We start from the raw sequence: 18362 nt of genomic DNA on the forward strand, positions 1-18362 counted from the left end.
GTTTGATCGTGTATAAGCGATAATAGCGGTAATTTTTATTTTGTCTATTTTAAACGATGGCTTGTCCGAAATAAGCCATTTCTTAGCTTGCTCTTTCTGAAACCGCCAACATGTTGTAAGTGTTGGTGTTAGAGATGCTTTTAAGCAGAGCTCAGTTCCGTTGTAGAAAAGCATCTTCTAAGAGAATGAACTGCAGCGTTTCAAACCCTTGAATGTCAGAGGATTGTACAGCAGGATCTGCTTTCACAAGTTTATTGGAAGGTTCCCTGAAGCCCTGCTGTAAATATGCTATTACACTTTAAAGTTGTTTAACTCTGCCAAACTCTTACCTGATGTGACCTGGATGACAGAGCTGTGTGTGGTAGCCGCTAAATTAGATTGTATATGGCTAAGTGTAGTGACTCCTGATTTCTGCCCAGCAAGATTTACTTTGTGGGGAATGTTTTATGATTTTAGTGCTAAAACCGGTTCTGATCCTCCATGTTAATAGTTAAAGGCCAGTCCTCGTTGTTCTAGCTCTGTTCTCAAACCTCTTGAGGCTGTCGGGATTTCAAGCCATGGTGCCTGCAGAACTATTGTTACCATGTAAGTTAGAACAATGGGAAAGGATTTCAAACACCTCATTTGGCTAAGCCCCCCTATACCGTAGGGTTTTAGTTTGTGTACCAGAAAAACGGAAAGCTCATTTTACTGGCCCTCTGAGATTTTTCAATGTTTTGTATTGTTAAATCTGTTGGAAAGTCACACTGAGTGGATGTAACCTTGGGATATAAAATCTGTATTTTAAGTGTAACTAATCGATACATTGATATACGCGCTGTACTTGGAACTGTTCACCTCTTGGGCAGGGTTTCATTGCTGGTGTAAGCACAGATTCTGAATATGGATGGTTTAACCAGAGGAAGTGTTTGTTCTAATGTTCCTGATGGTTAATATAGTTTCTCGTTGTGCTCAGCGCTACTATTATAAACTAGCAACGGCTAGTAGTTTGAAAATCTCCGGCAGAGCCAAATGGGTGTCTGACACAAACTTATAGTAGGGAGATGGCAAGACACCTATATAAGGTTAAAACGCACTAGGAGAAGTTCGCAACATTTCCAGCCAATGCAATTACACCTTTTATTAACATTTCTAACCATGTTTGGTGTAAGTTTCCTACTAGATAGGATGCCACTGGAAGAATCTAAACAGATTACTTTTTTACCCTTTGGTTTGAAATATTAAAACTAAATAAACATGTTCTCTGCTGCTAAGGCAATGAAGCAACTCCTCTTTATGCCTGTCATGTGACTGCACACAAAGTGAACAATCCCTGCTAATACTAATAAAGCAAAAAATGTGAGTTTGGGACAGTACTGGATGTAATGGACCATAGTACAGAAAATGGAGTCGCTTCGTTCTAATAACACTAATAGCTGCTGGAGCTAAAAGCTTTCAATATAGTGAATTCACTTTTTGGTGCATTTGTAGTGAAATCGTGTATATAAGAAATAGCTTTAAAAGCTGCAGCTTGCAATGGTAAATTTAGTAATCTAGTTATGGTTCAGCTGTCAGTTATAACATGTCTTGTGAAACATACACATTAACCCCATATGCAGCTATTTGTCCTGGTATTGCAGAGGGATCTTTAAAGAGAGGGCTTGAATCATTAAACCGTTGTTTGCCACTATACGGTAATACTCTTGGCTTTTTATGCTTGCATTGTAAAATCATTTTTTAAATAGCCTGGGAAGCTTTATTTAATAGTGGCTGACAAGAACACTATTTAAGAGCCATAAGCGATGGACATGGAAGTATCTAAGGCACAGATCATTGCTTTTCAGATATAACCTGGCTCGAATATCTGCTTTTAGTATTTATGCAAAATGCCTTTATGTGCAACGACTCTATTGCCTCCTGATTGTTTTCTTGTCCAGGCACTTTTTTGTCTCCTTTACTAAAAATTCAATTTTGTAAATGTGTATCTGTAGAGCTGCGCTGTGTAGCCTGCTCTGACGCCCTACGGTTACACCAAAAGGCTATCCGTGTATTCTGGGGTTAAGGCCTGATGAGTTAATCCACCACCCATGAAGTGCGTTTTGTAATGATGGCAGTAAAGCCCAAAATGTCTAATCCATGATTTGTCAAAAGTGATTGTCCAGTTCACTCATCATTTGTGAGTTAGTAGTAATTCTGTTGAGGGTAAATTATTACACAAAAGAGCCACAAATCCATGCGGTGGATGGACGGCCGATAAGAGCTGGGGTTTGCTTGCTCTGGCAGGAGACCACGGTGATGTGGGCTTCTCCATCCAAGGATGTGTATTCAATTTTTCCCTGAGACTAGACTTTATATTTTACTTTAAAAAAAAAAAAAAAAAAAAAAAAAAAAAATGTGGGGACAGCAAGCATCAATTTCATCTTGGACTTTTGCTAAATGAAAAACTCAAAATGCTTTTTAAAGAGAGGGTATAATTTAGGTACGTACTTAGGATGTCTCAACAGGCGCCAAATTTAGATGAGCTGTAGGCTCTAGACATCCAAATGCAAGGATCTGGGTGCATGTAGCAATTACTAAAGGCCGTTCCATCTGAAAGGTACTTGTTTAGCTAGACAGAACTGATTACCTCCAATTTCTAAAAGACAATTTGATAAAACACAAACTACCAAAGTCAGATGCTGGAAAATCACAATGTTCAGGGAATTCCTTGCTGCTCAGATGAAACCGTACTGCAAAGTCATCAGTGAAATGTTAGCGTCCAGACCAATAGAGGGCCAGATGAAGAGCACAGAGGGCCTTGTCACATAATATCCCCATATGACGTGCATATAGGGCAGGGGTGTCCACTTCATCAGAATTGTATACGTGCGAGGGCGCACTCATTTTTCACTGTGAGAAAATATGCCCTTTAATAAAATATGCAGATTAAAATTAAGTTAATGACACAAAACCTTTACTTTTCTGCTCACTGATTTCTGGGCCTAGAAAGGTTTGTGACTACAAATTCAGGATAATTAAAAATGAAATAGTTCTATTTATTCTAGGGATGCACCAAAATAAAAATTCTGGACCAAAACATTCACAGTTCACTTAGCCAAAACCAAAAATGACCCCCCACCTTTATAAATAATAAAAACTCACATTTTTAATAAAAGTAGGAAACACCACAATTGGACAAAAAAATTAGCAATGACTTGGCATGATAGGAGTGTGATTGCTAACAGCAATCACACTCCTATCATACCCAGGCAACCAGTAAATGCTGGTACCTAGGTATGATGGCTGTTCGCAATCACACTCCTATCATGCCAAGTCAGCCAGTACATACTGGTACAGGGTGGCTGTAAGTGATGTGTAGACCCCATACTGCTGGCAGCATCAATACACAAGGGGGGCAGCTAGCTAGGTTTCAGCATGTACTGGCTGACTTGGCATGATAGGAGTGTGATTGCTAACAGCAATCACAGTCCCATCATGCCTAGGTTCCAGCACTTACACATCCATGCTATCACAAACACTCATTCATTCAGATTAATTCCCTCAATCACGCATACTCATTCAAACACCCTCCCCACCCAATTACCTGCACGTGAACTCTGCTAGGTTCTGCTTCCTCTATGCAGTACAGAAGACCCTCCCACAGGTAAGTAGCGGAGCTCGAGGTGCGGCCCGCATAAGATCGTTGCCCTGGCTGCCAATCTTACGCGGGCCGCATGTTGGACGCCCCTGATATAGGATATAGATTGGGAAGGTGTTAACCATACATCCGCAGCACAAACAGCTGGAAGAAAGTTGCTTAGAGGACAGTCGCTCCTCTCGGCCCGTACGATATATGTGCGGCTGTCAGTCACACTGTGTGGACATTCAGGCCGATGCGGGTCCCTCGGGCAGCATGTGTACACTGTCATTCCTACATTCTTTGGTGACCCCTGACAATGGGCTAGTTACTGAATTTCTAGCGTACTGCTTTACCTTATGTTTTATATAAGGGTTTCATTAGCCCTGAAAGCTGACTTGGTAATGTTTTGCTTATTTCTGCCCTGATACAGTTAGATTCAGCTGTTAGATTCAGAAGAGGAGGTCGCACACAGTAAATATAGGAATGTCTGTTTAGAAGTGATATTGGTGCATTGCCTCGTTTCACTTGTTCCATTTAAGTGTTATATTTACATACTTAGGCGAGAATAGTTGCTGGATTAATGACTGGTACATGGCCTATTACATTTGAGATGGAGTTCTATCTACTTGTGAACCTTTTATTTAAAGGGCAGAAGACATATTTTTGCCATGGCGGTCAGTACTTCAATGACATGTGCGTCCCTAACTGGGTTTTTAATGGAGTCTACGTTATCTATGTGCTGTATATGTCACCTTAAGGTACCCTGTTTATTTTTGTTTTTAAATGTTCCTGTGCTGTAGATTGCTTGCTGTAACTCTGGGAGAGATTGGAGGCTCCTATCTTACAGACTCTCTATGATGTGTCTGTCGCTGTGAATATCTGTACAGCATACAAGCCGCAAGATGTCACAAGATATTGTTTTTCTTGCTTTCATATGTATAAGGGGGTTTTCCGTGCGTCCCATCACTTAAGTAGTTTATCAAAGTGTCAGTCAGCAAACTGTCAGTTTAATATCTGTGTAGATTAGTGGTATCAGAACAATTCCAGAAAACAAGATCACCTCTTTACCCTGCCAGGTAACTCAAGATATTGCTGATTGGAAGCTTGCGAGCAGGTCCCTCTTCATCTAATGCATCGGTTTGTCTTAGTCTAGTCTTGTTGAATATATGTGTTGAGAAGCCCTGCGTAAATTGTTGGGGCTATATAAATAAGATATTGCTGCTTCCTGACAGGCAGCCTGGGATTATTGCAAGATTAATAGTGATGCTTAATAGTGATCTGCCTAATGACTGTGTGTGCAGCATAATTCCTAAAGCAATATAGGATTTGGATCTTTTGGCCTGGACTGGCCTTGGGGCTCATGCTCTCCATACCTGCTATTGGCTGCATTCATGCTCGGCCTGTGCATGGGCTGCCGTGTGTGGCCACATGTGTCCCATTTACCTGCTGCCGCCAAGGCTGATACTAATTCCCAGCCAAATCCCCCCCTTAATTAACCTTCTTAATCCCTTTCTGGTGGTTTGTCTGTTCACAGCTCTCTACTAAAGGAAGTAAAATATTTGCCCAATAATACAAAACATGCACAATTATATTTAAATATGCCCTTCCTGCATTTCTGTTTTTTTTCTTGTAGCTTTACAGGGGTAATGCTAATCCTTCCCAGGCTGTGAATATTCTGTTGAAGGTCAGAAAATAAGGAAGCAAAGGAATAATATTGTAGAACCAGACACAGATTAATAAAAAGCAAAGTAGCCATGCCACTTGTGCCCTTTCCTGGCTTTGTTGGCCTTTTTGCTTCTTCCTCCAGGTGTCAGTATGAAATGCATAGCATACAGTTAATTCTTCAAGGGAGCCTCGTCTATTCACTAACATGTTTTAGCAGCTGAGCGTCCACAGTATGTGGATCCTAAGGTACTTTAATGTTAGTACCAGGGTTATTTGTGTCGATTTAATGGAAATTTTTACATCTCGTATGATAAATTGAGTATGGGTTGGGTGTTCAATATATTTAAACCCTTTCATCTACTAATCCATAATGAGCTATGGAGATTTAAACCCTGTAACTTTAACAGTATACGGTTATCCAGATTATACTGAAATCTTTGTGTTGGGCAACTGTAATTGTCTTATGTTTCGAATACTGGAAAACCATGTAGACTTGCAGCTTTTATTTTCCAGAGGTATACTGGAACAAGCAGTTAGAAGAGCTGACAATCTATAATGTTTCTGCTGAGTGCAACTGAAGCAGTCTTACTGATTATCACTGTATTTCAGAGCACAGGAAAGCAAACAAAGCCAGAAACATCTGTTTGATTGCGCTCTCCCCCGATGACTTAAGAAACCCGTCTGTCTTCCAGCGCTGCGTGAACTCTGCTTAGCTTTGTTTTGCTTTGCACCACGCTCCAGCTGCAGAATTATCGCAGGCATAATTGTGTGGAATGTACATATGGCATCACTAATCTGCCATATGAATTTGGAGCTCTGCGGGTCCTTAAAGCCACTTCAGTTATTATTTTTACCATCCTGCTTTAGATAATGAAAACTAAAACATTTGTTGAGGGTATCATTGTGAAATCTAAGCCAAGCTCTCTCCAGTTAAATGTCTTTGGCAAAGAAAATAACCAAAGGTAAACTTGTCTAAGCCTTATATCTGCCAAATGGTCATGCTGAACTATTACTGCATCACTTACACTACCTATAGCTTGTACTTTTTTGTTTTTCAATTGGCACGACGTTGGAGATATTTGGTATAACAGATGTTTTTGGAGATAATTTGTTGGAAAAACATCTGTGATGAATATCCTGATTACTCCACTCTAAGACGTAGCCAGCCTGGTCCATGAACAAGATCGCTGTTCTCATGCCATGCACATTAGCTGTTTCCATAAACCTATATTAACTGCCTTTGCATATGTTTATAAGTGACTGGACATACCTGAACATGCATACATCAGATACTCACCATGTCATTTTGCTTCTAAACTAGTAGTAGGTGTGGTATGTTTGCATTTCAGCCTGTAGGGCCATATTACTTAAACCTGCATCCCTAACTAGACTGTCTGTTGTCGCTGATCAGCTTCCTCTTATGTTGGCTTTACATAATGGACACTTCTCTAACCCTCTACACTCTCTTCCTGGAGGAACAAAGATTAGTTATCCTTGAAATGCCTGCTGTGAACCATAAATACTTGCTATTTAGGACTAATTTTCATCCTTCGTCTATGTGAAACAGCAGACTTTTATTTGTAGTCTGTGGAAACTTCCCTATTCTTTTTATATATTGTTTTGGCATCTGAGCAAACCATCAAATTGAACACTGTCAGAGAAAAACAAAATGAAATGAGATTTCTGAAGCTGACTGCTGGTTACAACTGTTGCTAGAGAATACGCTTGAGTTGCATGAAAATCCAGCCTTAACTTCCACGGGATGCCGCTTGCCTTTCCTTTGTGTTAATGGCTCCAAGCCAGCTTGTAATGCTGTCTTTCCTTGATGTAGCGCTATCATCTTGCTCTGTTTCAAATGGTTTGCTTTCTCTGAATAAAAAAAATAAATCCTGAAGGCTTTTTTCCCCTCCCGCCTTTAAAGCTGTTGCTGTTTTTATTTATTAATCATACTGGTGGTTGAAACTATTAGTGATTAAGGGCCGAGTGACTGGAACTAGAAGATTCTGCTGTGTGCTATCTTTATGTTGAAAAGTTTCATGCTCTTGGCCAAAGTAACACTTAACAGCCTTTGATGAAAATGAATATTTCTTTGGTGTTGGACTTTCAAGCATTGCTAGAGGCCGGAAATACTTGACAATGTTAAACCATTAGGGTGTCTGAGTCAGCACAAGTTTACTAAAATTCTGAATCTCTTTTAGCGCACCACCAAGCCGTTGTGTATGAGCAGTGTCACAGATCCAAACAGGAAGCCTGCTTCAAATGTTCATAATAGTAAAATGCTGTTGAGCATTCTGTGCAATTCTCTACCAATATGACTATCCAAATACTATGCTATTTAGTTATAATATTAATAGGTACTTCCATGGTATTTGTTTGTATAATTTATATTTGTATAATTGAGCCCTTTTTTTAGTGTTTGGGAAAATATTGGTATAAAATGCCATGACAGCATAGAGAAGCAGGCTGCCCATCAGAAACGTGGTAAACAGAAAATGCCATGGCGTTTTTTAAGAGATCAGACATAATCTGATCACAATGACTTTGGTGCTAATTATTTTTGAAAGCTAAGAAAACAGGCATATTAAAGTACTAAAGGGCGTCACTCCTGTTGTACAATTTGAGTAGTGAAGTAAGTTGGGTACCCCATGTTGGAAGAGTTCATTTTGTGTAGGAACAAGCTGTTAAAGAGCAAGGCTTTTCCTTAATCTACAGGTGTAAATTCAAAATCAAACATTGCACTTTGAAATCCTTTACACTTCTTTAGCTTAAGAGAACTGCAGATATTATATGTGTATGATATACTCATTGAGTCTTATTTCTCAACAGGACAAGAACAAGAGGCTCCGCCCCCTTTATGACATTCCTTATATGTTTGAGGCTAGAGAATTTCTCCGCAAGAAACTCATTGGTAAAAAGGTAAGAACCCAGCTTTAATGTAGTTCGTGCTACATGTTGAGCTTTGCTGATGTATTCTTGGGGCTTCATATGAGGTTCAACTCGCATGAATGTGTAGTGCTGTGTGAATTCTAGAATGCCACTTCATACCTTGCTGGCACCTGTGCTTCTGTAGCTTTTATTCCAAACTGGATGTGCCTAGATATAGGTTTTTCAGTTTGACTGTAAAACTGGCATAGGAACCCTCTATACGCCACTCTGCCTCCTGAAATGGCTTATATATGCCATATCATGGGGCACAGTGGCATATAGGAGGTATAAGACATTTCTGGGGCAGAGTGGCAAGCCTGGGGGCAGATGTGCATAACTGGGCAGGCAGGCTGGAAAATAAAAGGAAATAACTAAATATTTTTCTCAATCATAGCTTTTATTAACCCCTTCAGGACCGACATTGGCAAACGGTCTTCCCTTGAAGACCGCAGTTTTTTTGTAAATATTTAAATTCCGTGCTCGTGATTAGCTTCAAAGCGATCACGTGCACGGAATTGAGGGGGAGTGGCTGCTACGGATCGCTGGGGACAACCAGCGGTCAGTAGCAGCCGCCCCTCGCGATCCCAGAGTTCATAGCAACACTGGATTGCGCATCATCGATGACGTACCTGGTACATCCCTGTCTGCCGGTGACCTTTGACCAGGAAGTACCAGGTACATCCTGGTCTTGAAGGGGTTAAAAAAAATAATTTACATGCATTAACTTTTACTGGCAACTTTTTTTCCTATAGGGTCGTCTTATATTCAGGCTTTTTTTTCCCTAAATTAATATTCAGATTTTCGGGGGTCATCTTATAATCAGGGTTGTCTTATAATCAAGCAAATATGGTAGTATTTGAAAGTGCGCAGAGCCCCAAGACCAAAAAGAAATGCACATGCTTATTAGTGCATTGTATATGCAGGCTTTGGTGCTTGATATCCACAATGGGTTAACATTTTATACATTTTTATGTAAATCCTTAAATGTGTATAGTTGCTACTTATCTGCTCAAATAAAACAGCAGCAATCTTCCCCTATAACAGATTTTGAAGAGTTGTGGTTATGATCCGTGAATAAATATTCATAACCCAATAATTCTAAAACAAACATACATATAACCAGTATACATATTGATGTGAAGATATCTGTGAATCTGAATAGTAGGGTGTCCATAAGTAAGGGTGATATCGAGTCTACCGCACAAAACAAGAATATCCATGATTAAACCACGTCAATAAGGACTGCTCCTTACGAGTTCATAATGAACAATATAAGGGACAACACCAAATACTGTAAAATATTGCGTAAGAGTAGCTGTGTATTGTGCGTACATGAATAAAATTGTGTAGGTAATTCCTAATGCTTATTAGAACGAATACCTGTGTTGTATGCAAGGATTAATGGAAATATTTTCATAAAGACCTTAAGGAAATGTTCATTGTGCTAGTGGCAGGTTAGAGGTTCTTAACCTTTAAATGATTGGTCATTTTCCCCTCTGACCATGTACCAATCCTGTACTATGTTCCTACATAAAGAAATGGGAATTTAATAACCAAGTTCTGCGTATATGATCTTAGGTTGCTGTAGCCCAGTTGAAACATTCAGATTTTATTTTGACGGATGGTGTAGGTCTAATTTCAGACTTGTGTAACATACAGGAATGGTCTTGGCTTTAAAGTGCCAGGGACAAATGTTCTCCAATAGCTGAAATTACATTTGTGCGGCTACATACTAATACACTTTTGTATGAGGAGTGTAATTGGGCATTGGGCCCACGAGGCATTTGCCCAGTGTGCCCAATTGCCAGTCTGGGCCTGCTGCCAGCTATTCCATATAGTAGTTCTGTTATACTTTGCATTTCTCCTGACTTCGTATCGTCCCCCCTCCTCTTGGCACTGAGTGCAGTATGTTCAGGTGTTATTGGAAAGGACTGTGAGGGGAAAGAGGGAAATCACGTTTGCCGCACTGCATAAAATGAAAAATCAAGACTGTAGACCATCATTAAACCATCTTAATTGGCATGTAATTAGACATTTAAGATAATTAGCCACTGCTTGTTAACCTTTTTAGCAAACATTGGTTCGTTGCTGTTTCCTTAATGGTTGTTGCCTAATCTGGAATTGACAGTAATGCTGAGCCTCTGCCAAAAACATGCTATGGTTTGTGGGAGGCATATCCCTGACAATACCTGCTTTTCTAATGGATTTTAGTCTTATGGTTGAAGCCTACACAAGATGCAGGGTCTCAAAATACTCCCCAATTACACTACTTTAAAGTTAGATGTAACATCTTTTAAAGGTATAGGCTCTCCTAAACACTGACAATAACATTTAAAGGTTACATGGGAAATATTCCTTCAGTAATTGAAGCAGCTTTTGTGTTTTTTTGTTTTTCTTCTTTCTTTTTGCATTTTGGCTATGTGCCTCATCTACAACTTCCCATGCATGAAATTGCAGGTGAAGATTAGCTAGTGGCTCTAAGTTTATTTCAGCATAGTGCAAGTCTAATACTGATTGCTGTACTAATCTTGCTAAAAGGACAACCTCTTTAGCAAGTTCTTTTTACTAGCTTTAGTACGTTTCACTAGCTTTTGTACGTTATATGATCAAAATAATGGTATCTAAAGAAAGCCCTTGTCCGGAAAATATAATTTGGCTACCAAAAATAAGAAATTACAGCTAGACACAAATGCTAAAACGGCTATTATGCAGGGTACAACATTTCAAAAACAGTCTGGTCACAAAGGGTTAAAGCAGTTTCTCGAAATCTAGGTGCAACTAGTTGGGCTCCGAATATAATTTGTTTAGGCTTAAACTGGAGTGCTTGGCTGGTTCTATGTAATGGATAGTGGAATCGGGATTGTTTGGCTGATTTACTTTTAACAGGAGTCTTGGACCTACATAAAGCATAGTGAAGTTGGAGAGTTGCAACCCCCCCCTTAACTACAGCAAATTGCCCTTATTGCTATTCATTCTGTATGTCGTGTGAGTTCCTAACCCAGTTCTAGGAGCAGGTCCTCATTTGTTAATGTAAGTAAATTTGTGAATAAATCAATGTCCATACTGTGGGTGGGTTTTTTCTGAATGCACATTACTCACCAAAGGAAAGACTTTCGCAAAGTTTATCTACTGGTCAATTGCTTCAGACGTGAGGCTGCACCTTTAATGCATGCATAAGAATTATATACCTGTCTGTAGCAGAATTTCCATACCAGCAGCAGTGCCAGCATGATTCTAGAGTTAAGGCAGCTATCTGTTAATTGCGGTTAATGTTTGGGATCAGCCGGTTTAAACAATGTCATTTGGCTTATATCTAATACATTCAGGTGGTAGAAACGAGCATGTTTTGGTCTTTGTCAATGAATTAAAGCCTCATGATCACACCATATGGCTGTGGGTCAGCCTGCTGGCTAACTCTCCAAATGTTGACTGCTAATCAGCTGATACATGAATATTCACCAGTAGTGTTTGATCCCCTCGTAGCTATTGCTGACGGAGGACAGATACCCAGGTGGACTTGTGTGGGAGCTTTCACCTGAATTATTTTAGTATTTCTCCATTTAGAGGTGTCTGCATTCGCTGAGCTCGGCAGAAATGGAGGCACACAGCAGTCTGCTTTTGCACGCTCTCTAGGTCACTCCATGCTCTGCTGAATGTGGGCCTTTAATAACCTGTCTTGTTCTGTCAGGTCTCCCATTACAGTTTGCTGCTGTCCTTTTCACACGGTTTGCTGCTGCCTGGATGATACTATAATGCCTTTTATACATCACCTCCTGACAGAGGAGCTGTGTGACCGCAGCCGGAGTCTGGCACTTTTTACTGCCTCTAGCCACGCAGTGCATTGTGCATTCATCATGTGTGCTTATCGGGAGATGTTTATTGGATTTGGTGCCATGTAATGAGAGGAAATCACTGGCTGCTTAAAAGGTGCACCTCGTGAAGATGTTGGCAGAGATGGTGACCTCCACATCAGTGGTTAGGATGCCCAGTAGCATCCCAAAGTGTGCATTTCTTCCCCAGCCCAATACATTCAAATATTTTAACTTTGTGCAACCATATTTAATCCAGTCGATAACTCTTACAAATTAGGCACTTGAAATTTGTTAGTTAATGCACAGCTCTTAATTTAATATTGCATTGTATTTCTTCCGCATTGCATACATACTGAACTGTCCAAAAAGCAAACATGTTTAAAACCATCTCTATCACAAGATTTCATATTTAGCTGTATATAAAATGGATCTCTCGGTGCCCATGTTATTTGGTTCACAAGAAATCTCCCATAGCCGTAATAGTATTTATAAGAGTGCAGAAAACACTCCTGTAATCTTACTGCGGACACCTCTTATCTGAATGGATGTATACCATGTCTAATTCTATACAAAGCATGTCCCTCAACCCTTGATGTAGGTGTATACAATACCCCTTTTGTTTTCTGGCTTTTCTATGAGCTCAATGTGATGTTACTCCATGACTATTCCTAGTAATACACAGTAATGCACTTACCCCATTATGGTTCTGCTTTTTTCTGCATAACCTTTTCTGCTCCTCATTCTATAGTCCTATTTCTTTGATGCATTCAAAAACTATTGGTTTGTGCAAGTGCTCTGAAGACAGGCTTGTCTTTCTGAAATCTGACTTTAAATGTTCAGTAGAGCTTTTGTTCAGCAAATCTCACTTTCTTTAAACCCTTTTTCTTCCGTGGTAGTATTCATAGCAGGTTACATTGAAACCTGCAGGGGAAATAAGATGTTAGCGGGCTGGCTGTACAGCCTTTGCCATGGCCTAAGTAGCATGTGATTGGCCTCAGAGGTTTTGCTTTGTTGGAGATGAGCAGCAAGTTGCATTCATGTCATGGGCGGAAGTGTCCTTATCTGATTCCACAGAGACGTTTCAAGCCTAGGCAGCCGTTCCCTCTTGCACAGTGTGTTTGACATATAAAGCAAGTAGCAAATTTGTCTTCCAGTCAACAGCAAAGACAGTTTTTCTCTTAAGAACATTACAGGCAATACAATAACATTATGTGAGTCACTGTGTGCCTTCTTAGGGGGATATGATCAGATGTGTTCTAATACAAGGCTGAAAATAATTTTAACCTCCGCTCCACAAGAAGTCTCTGCTTGGCTGCACACTACATCACTGTTCCAGACATTGGCTACGACTTTCTGCCATTGCTCTGTTAAAATTATAGCAGAAAGTGACTCGTCGTAATTAGTAATATTTGATAATTAACAATATATTGTATAATGCAACATGCTGTTTTTTTCTAAGGTTAGTCCAGTATTTTCCCCACTGTTGCCACCTTCACAAACATACATTGACCATCTGCAGCCTGCATACAGACTTAGATTAACTTGGAATTGAATTCATCACTCTGTAGTGCATGACTGATCTTTACTTTTTAATGGTCAATGGTAAAATTACATCCATGGGTTGTTGGTCATACTTGGGACAGGCATGAGGCCATCCTCCAATATAACATCAATGACCAAAAGTTTTAGATTTTAAGATGAGTATAAAAACGAGAAGACTTGACAGGTCCAATCGTGCTTACAGCTGACAAATTTTATTTCTGATACATCTAATCCCCCCCTCTTCATATGCATTTCAATGTAAGGTTTAATTGTATCTCTTTACATTTGTCTCTTGTACCCAGAGCATACTAGAGTGTAGACATGCGCTGCGTGTGCATATTATATATTTTTTTTTATATATATATATATATATATATATATATATATATATATATATATATATATATATATAAATTATCATGAGGAATGGTAGGGTATTGATCAGCCCTCTGGTGTTTTAAGAGTTAGCCTGTGGAAACTCCATTTAGAGGTCTCAACTGTTAATATATGTGGAAGCAATTACAAGGACATCCAACTCGTAATGAGTAGAAATAAATGGACACCCATACTAATTATAGTTATATGTACATGCACATGTATATCTGGCTTGTGATACTCTAAATTGTCATGTGTAATCTGATAGGTAATAGATTTTGTTGACTAAATCACTGTCCAATTTCTTTATAGGCTTGTTCTTGTTATGCTTTGTTGATGGCATTGATCGTAGTCAATGTATAGCTCACTGGCAGCAGTTTAAGCAGATGATCTATTGGTTTTATGTTTGGCCAGGAGCAGTTTTGGCACCACATCCATCTAATAAAAAAAGTATCCATGTGTGTTGTAGAAGTACTTTGCTGCATTGTAGTACTGACTCACGGTCAATTATGTTTTGGGCAGATGACCGGATATGCCTATTACGAAGTGGGACAATTAAATCTCTTCAGCCCTTTTCTTTTAACTTTCTGAACTTATTTTTTTACTTCAAATCCTATATATTGTTTTGGCCACTTTAAATCCCATAGATATTTTGAATTAATATCAGAAAAAAAATAAAAAATAATTTTTATATTATATATATATATATATATATATATATATATATATAATATAAAAATTAAGGATGTTATCGTTCAACTCGTTTGGCACATATTTAGCTTGTAGATGCCACATTTTTGTGAATTCTCATTCTGCTCATAGATATACCTGCCTTGCTACTTCTCTTATCTGGATTAATTTGGTGAATAGAAGTGCAGAGTCCTTTAATAATCAGACTTTTCCTCAAGGTCAGGGATGATGTAAAATGACAAGTTGGTGGGAAGTTACTTGTGAAGCCTTCAAACCGATCATTCTGCAGATCAATCTGTATGCCGATTTATTTTCGTGTGCCAATACTCTTTGGTCTCTGTAAACTGTTGGTGCTAAAACAAGTAGCTTAAACTGATCAGCTGCCAGGTGATCATATACTTTGTTGTCCCTCTGGCCTACTGCAATTCCTGTTAAAGTACCAGATTAGGAAAGCTGTGGTCAGTTGTCTTCAAGTGCTGATATATTCAGTTGAGCTCTTCCTCGTGTTAAATTTATGGTGCCATTAGATTCCATATAACTACAAAACGACAGTTAAACAAAAATAACATACAAAATTCACATTACCACTTAAGGACTTTTACTGAAGGAGAAGATGGCCCTTACAGTGTACAAGGAGGTTCCTCATAAGAGCTGTTTTGTGGAAGTGTCTTCTAATTGTTTAACTTCCGAACATTAAAAAAACAACTGGATGTTTAATACTTACACCTACACAGAACGAGCATTATCTTTAGTTCATTTGTTTTGAGGGTTCAGAATTATGCCCAGGAATTCATCAATAACAATAAGTCTTTCTGCTCTCCCACCTTTCTGTGTGACACATTATAAAACAATGCTACAAATGTCCACGTTCAAGTTTTATTAAGCATAAACTTAATAAATAGTTGTTCCTATTGCAGTTCTCAGCATTACAGTTCCATATTCTAACAATTGCATATACATCCAGTTTATACACAGATCATATAAAATATATGTGCTGAGAAGATTGGTTGATGGCTTGGCGATTTGTGCTTTCATATTGTAAACCGCTCTAAAGCTTTATTTAACATTAGAACTTGATCTAAGTGGCAGAAAATAGAATGTATCGCCTTAATACCAACATAATCAGTATGGCTCTGACATTCTGAAGCCCCAGTCTTTTCCATTTCGCTGCACCCATTATTGCTAAACTGATTACTCATTTAATTAACTCCATTTCGTCCAATGGAATATTCCTGGAAAGCTGCCAGCATCATCCATATCCAGAAAAGTGTCGACATAGGAATTGAAAATGTTTACTTCCAATTAAACAACTTGTGTTTATAATGCAGATGTTCTTAGCAAGGTCCAGTCTGGTTCCCATCTAATGTTTCTCCTCTGAAAGATAACACGGGATGCACAGAAGTGCAAGTACTGTTAACTGGTGTAATTCTTCTTCATTTAGCCAGGGCTATTGACATGGCAGACAATAGTATTTAGCAAGCAGATAGCTGTAAATGTGCTCAACTGCTTTAATTTTGAAATGAACAGGAATAGATCGGGTATTGGGAATTTATCTTCTGTACCTGCTTCTTAAGGCCTGTTTCACTGCGTTGCTGTCTGTTATGATAGCGGTTCACTGTCTCGTCTGTGCACATGTGGTGGCTTTTTCAGTAGGAAATGCTAGTATTCTTAAAGCAGGATGACGAAACCACGATGGGGAGGCCTTTGCAGTAACAGATTTTACCGCATTGCTCAGTGCTGCGCACATACTGTCTTGGGTACTTACCCCTTGGTACATAAATTTATTACCTTAAAGGTTTCCATTTTTAAAATGTCAAACTCTAAAGAAAAGCAAATACAATGCTAGTGTAACAATGTCTTTCTTAGTGTTAAATGTAACTCCCAGTCCTAATGGGTGTGTGAGGTGTATTTTGTATGCCTCCAGTTTGATAGATATGAAGAGGTTACTTAACCTTTCGAGCACCACAGTGAGTACACTGTTGCCATTTGGCACATTTCTCAAACTGTAGGCTTCCTTTAGTCCGTGAGCCTTTAGCACATACAGTACTTGAGCTGTCCTTAGAAACAGAGCACTTGAGTAAATATCCAAACAGGAAGGTATTTCAGGTGGGTCGGCTTGAAAGTGCTGCCAATGTAGTGTTTCTCCATTAGGCAAGCTTGAACTGGCTGACCTGCTTTCATGTTGCAGTAGTTTCCTTGCGTTCCCCTTCATCCTGATGCTCTGAAATGACCTGTGATTCTTGTTGGAACGCTGCTTCTTAAATAACAAAATGTTGGCTGAAGTGACTAGTGGACTCTACTGCTTTAACAAGGCACAAGAGGAAATATCCAAGTATTTTCCTTAATTACAGGCAATTTAAAAGGATGTGTTGAAACATTTCTGACTTTCCCCTTTAATAGAAAATGTTAACTAAAGCCCAGCAGAGTACATTACCATACAATTTGTCATTTTGTTGAGCTTTGTCCTAATCGCTTGGAAACTAAATAAAAAGCCCTTGTGGCACCTCCTCTTAAAGAAAATGGCACATATTACGCCCAAGTTAACAATAGTATATTTACTAATATCAAACATAACATTGCTGTGAATTGAAGGCTAACTAAGATCAGCATCTTTAACATGAAGATTCCACAGGATTTATGAGGCTAATTAACTTTTTGATACAAATTTGGTTTTAGGCTGCGGCTCTGCCAGACTAAGGCCTTAATGTATTTTGGTACAATACTGGATTCTGTTCCAAAATGGCATCTTTCCTGTTTTCATAGAGAATGTTGCATACAATGAAAAGGGAATTACTCACAAATTATTTTACACTTAACATGTTGATGAGGATATTTATCAAGCAGCGCTAGTTTTACAACCAGTACCCCAGCTCATAAATGTGTCCTTCATGCACCGTTCAAAAGCAGCCTGGCCAAACAAAATGGCGATGCAATAAAATGACAAATGCATCTGTCAAAAGATAATATATCCAAATGCGGTGAAGCCTGCTTATAGTTCCATGCTAGCAACAGTGCCTTCAACATCACCCAACAAGATCAACCCTGGGTCTCTTCCTCGAGCAAGAAGCTTGGGTTGTTGCAATATATTGATAGCCATTTTTCCCTGTAGTGTTAATATTTCTTGCTTGAAGCAGTCTGACTGCTTTGCTTGATATGACAGCTAGGGCTGAGGTCCTAATAGTATGGCAGGGTGGGTCAATAACCCATTACTGCATGACTATCAGGTCTTAAGTCATGGGCCAATTATGCACATTTTAATGGGGACTCTAAGATATCCATGTAGGGTACCGTAATTTAATTGCCCAGACTAATGAAGTATGATGACCTATTACTGCACTGGCCATAATCTACCTTGTAAGCTTTTTCTTTTGTCAATATCGCCTCTGGTCCTTTTTGTATAAAACACACTGGATTAATGCTTGTTTGCACACTGGATGCCTTCAGTCAGTTGTGAAAGATTTCCAGCCCCTTTCACACGTCAGCAGAACAGTTTTTTTCAATGCAGTCATATTTCCAGAATTCAGAGTTCTTGGCTTCTCAGCTGAGCAAAGGAATTTTATTTTTTTGCATTTCACCCCTGCCTATGAATATCTATTTCCTATTCTAGTGCTGGAGCAATGTTGATAGCATTTTCTGTCCCTTTAAGTCATGACTTTAACGCTAGCGAGATCGCCTCTGCTCAAATGCCTCAGTGTAACATTCTGTCAAGAACATGGCGAGTGAGAACAGGGATAGGTTTGAGCAGATAACAGTGA

General features: G+C 39.2%; 1 protein-coding gene across 1 annotated transcript in view; it reads left to right on the forward strand.

The window, feature by feature from the left end:
* Positions 1-18362, forward strand: part of LOC149298729 (staphylococcal nuclease domain-containing protein 1) — a 356956-nt gene that overhangs the window by 120478 nt on the left and 218116 nt on the right. The window contains exon 11 of the mRNA XM_089487066.1: positions 8090-8179. Coding sequence (XP_089343192.1) covers positions 8090-8179 — 90 coding nt within the window. The remainder of the gene's footprint in view (positions 1-8089; positions 8180-18362) is intronic.

The sequence above is a fragment of the Sceloporus occidentalis genome, unplaced genomic scaffold (genome assembly GCF_023333645.1).
Source record: "Sceloporus occidentalis isolate IW3139 unplaced genomic scaffold, rSceOcc1.0.p SCAF_31, whole genome shotgun sequence".
NCBI classification, from domain to species: Eukaryota; Metazoa; Chordata; class Lepidosauria; order Squamata; family Phrynosomatidae; genus Sceloporus; species Sceloporus occidentalis.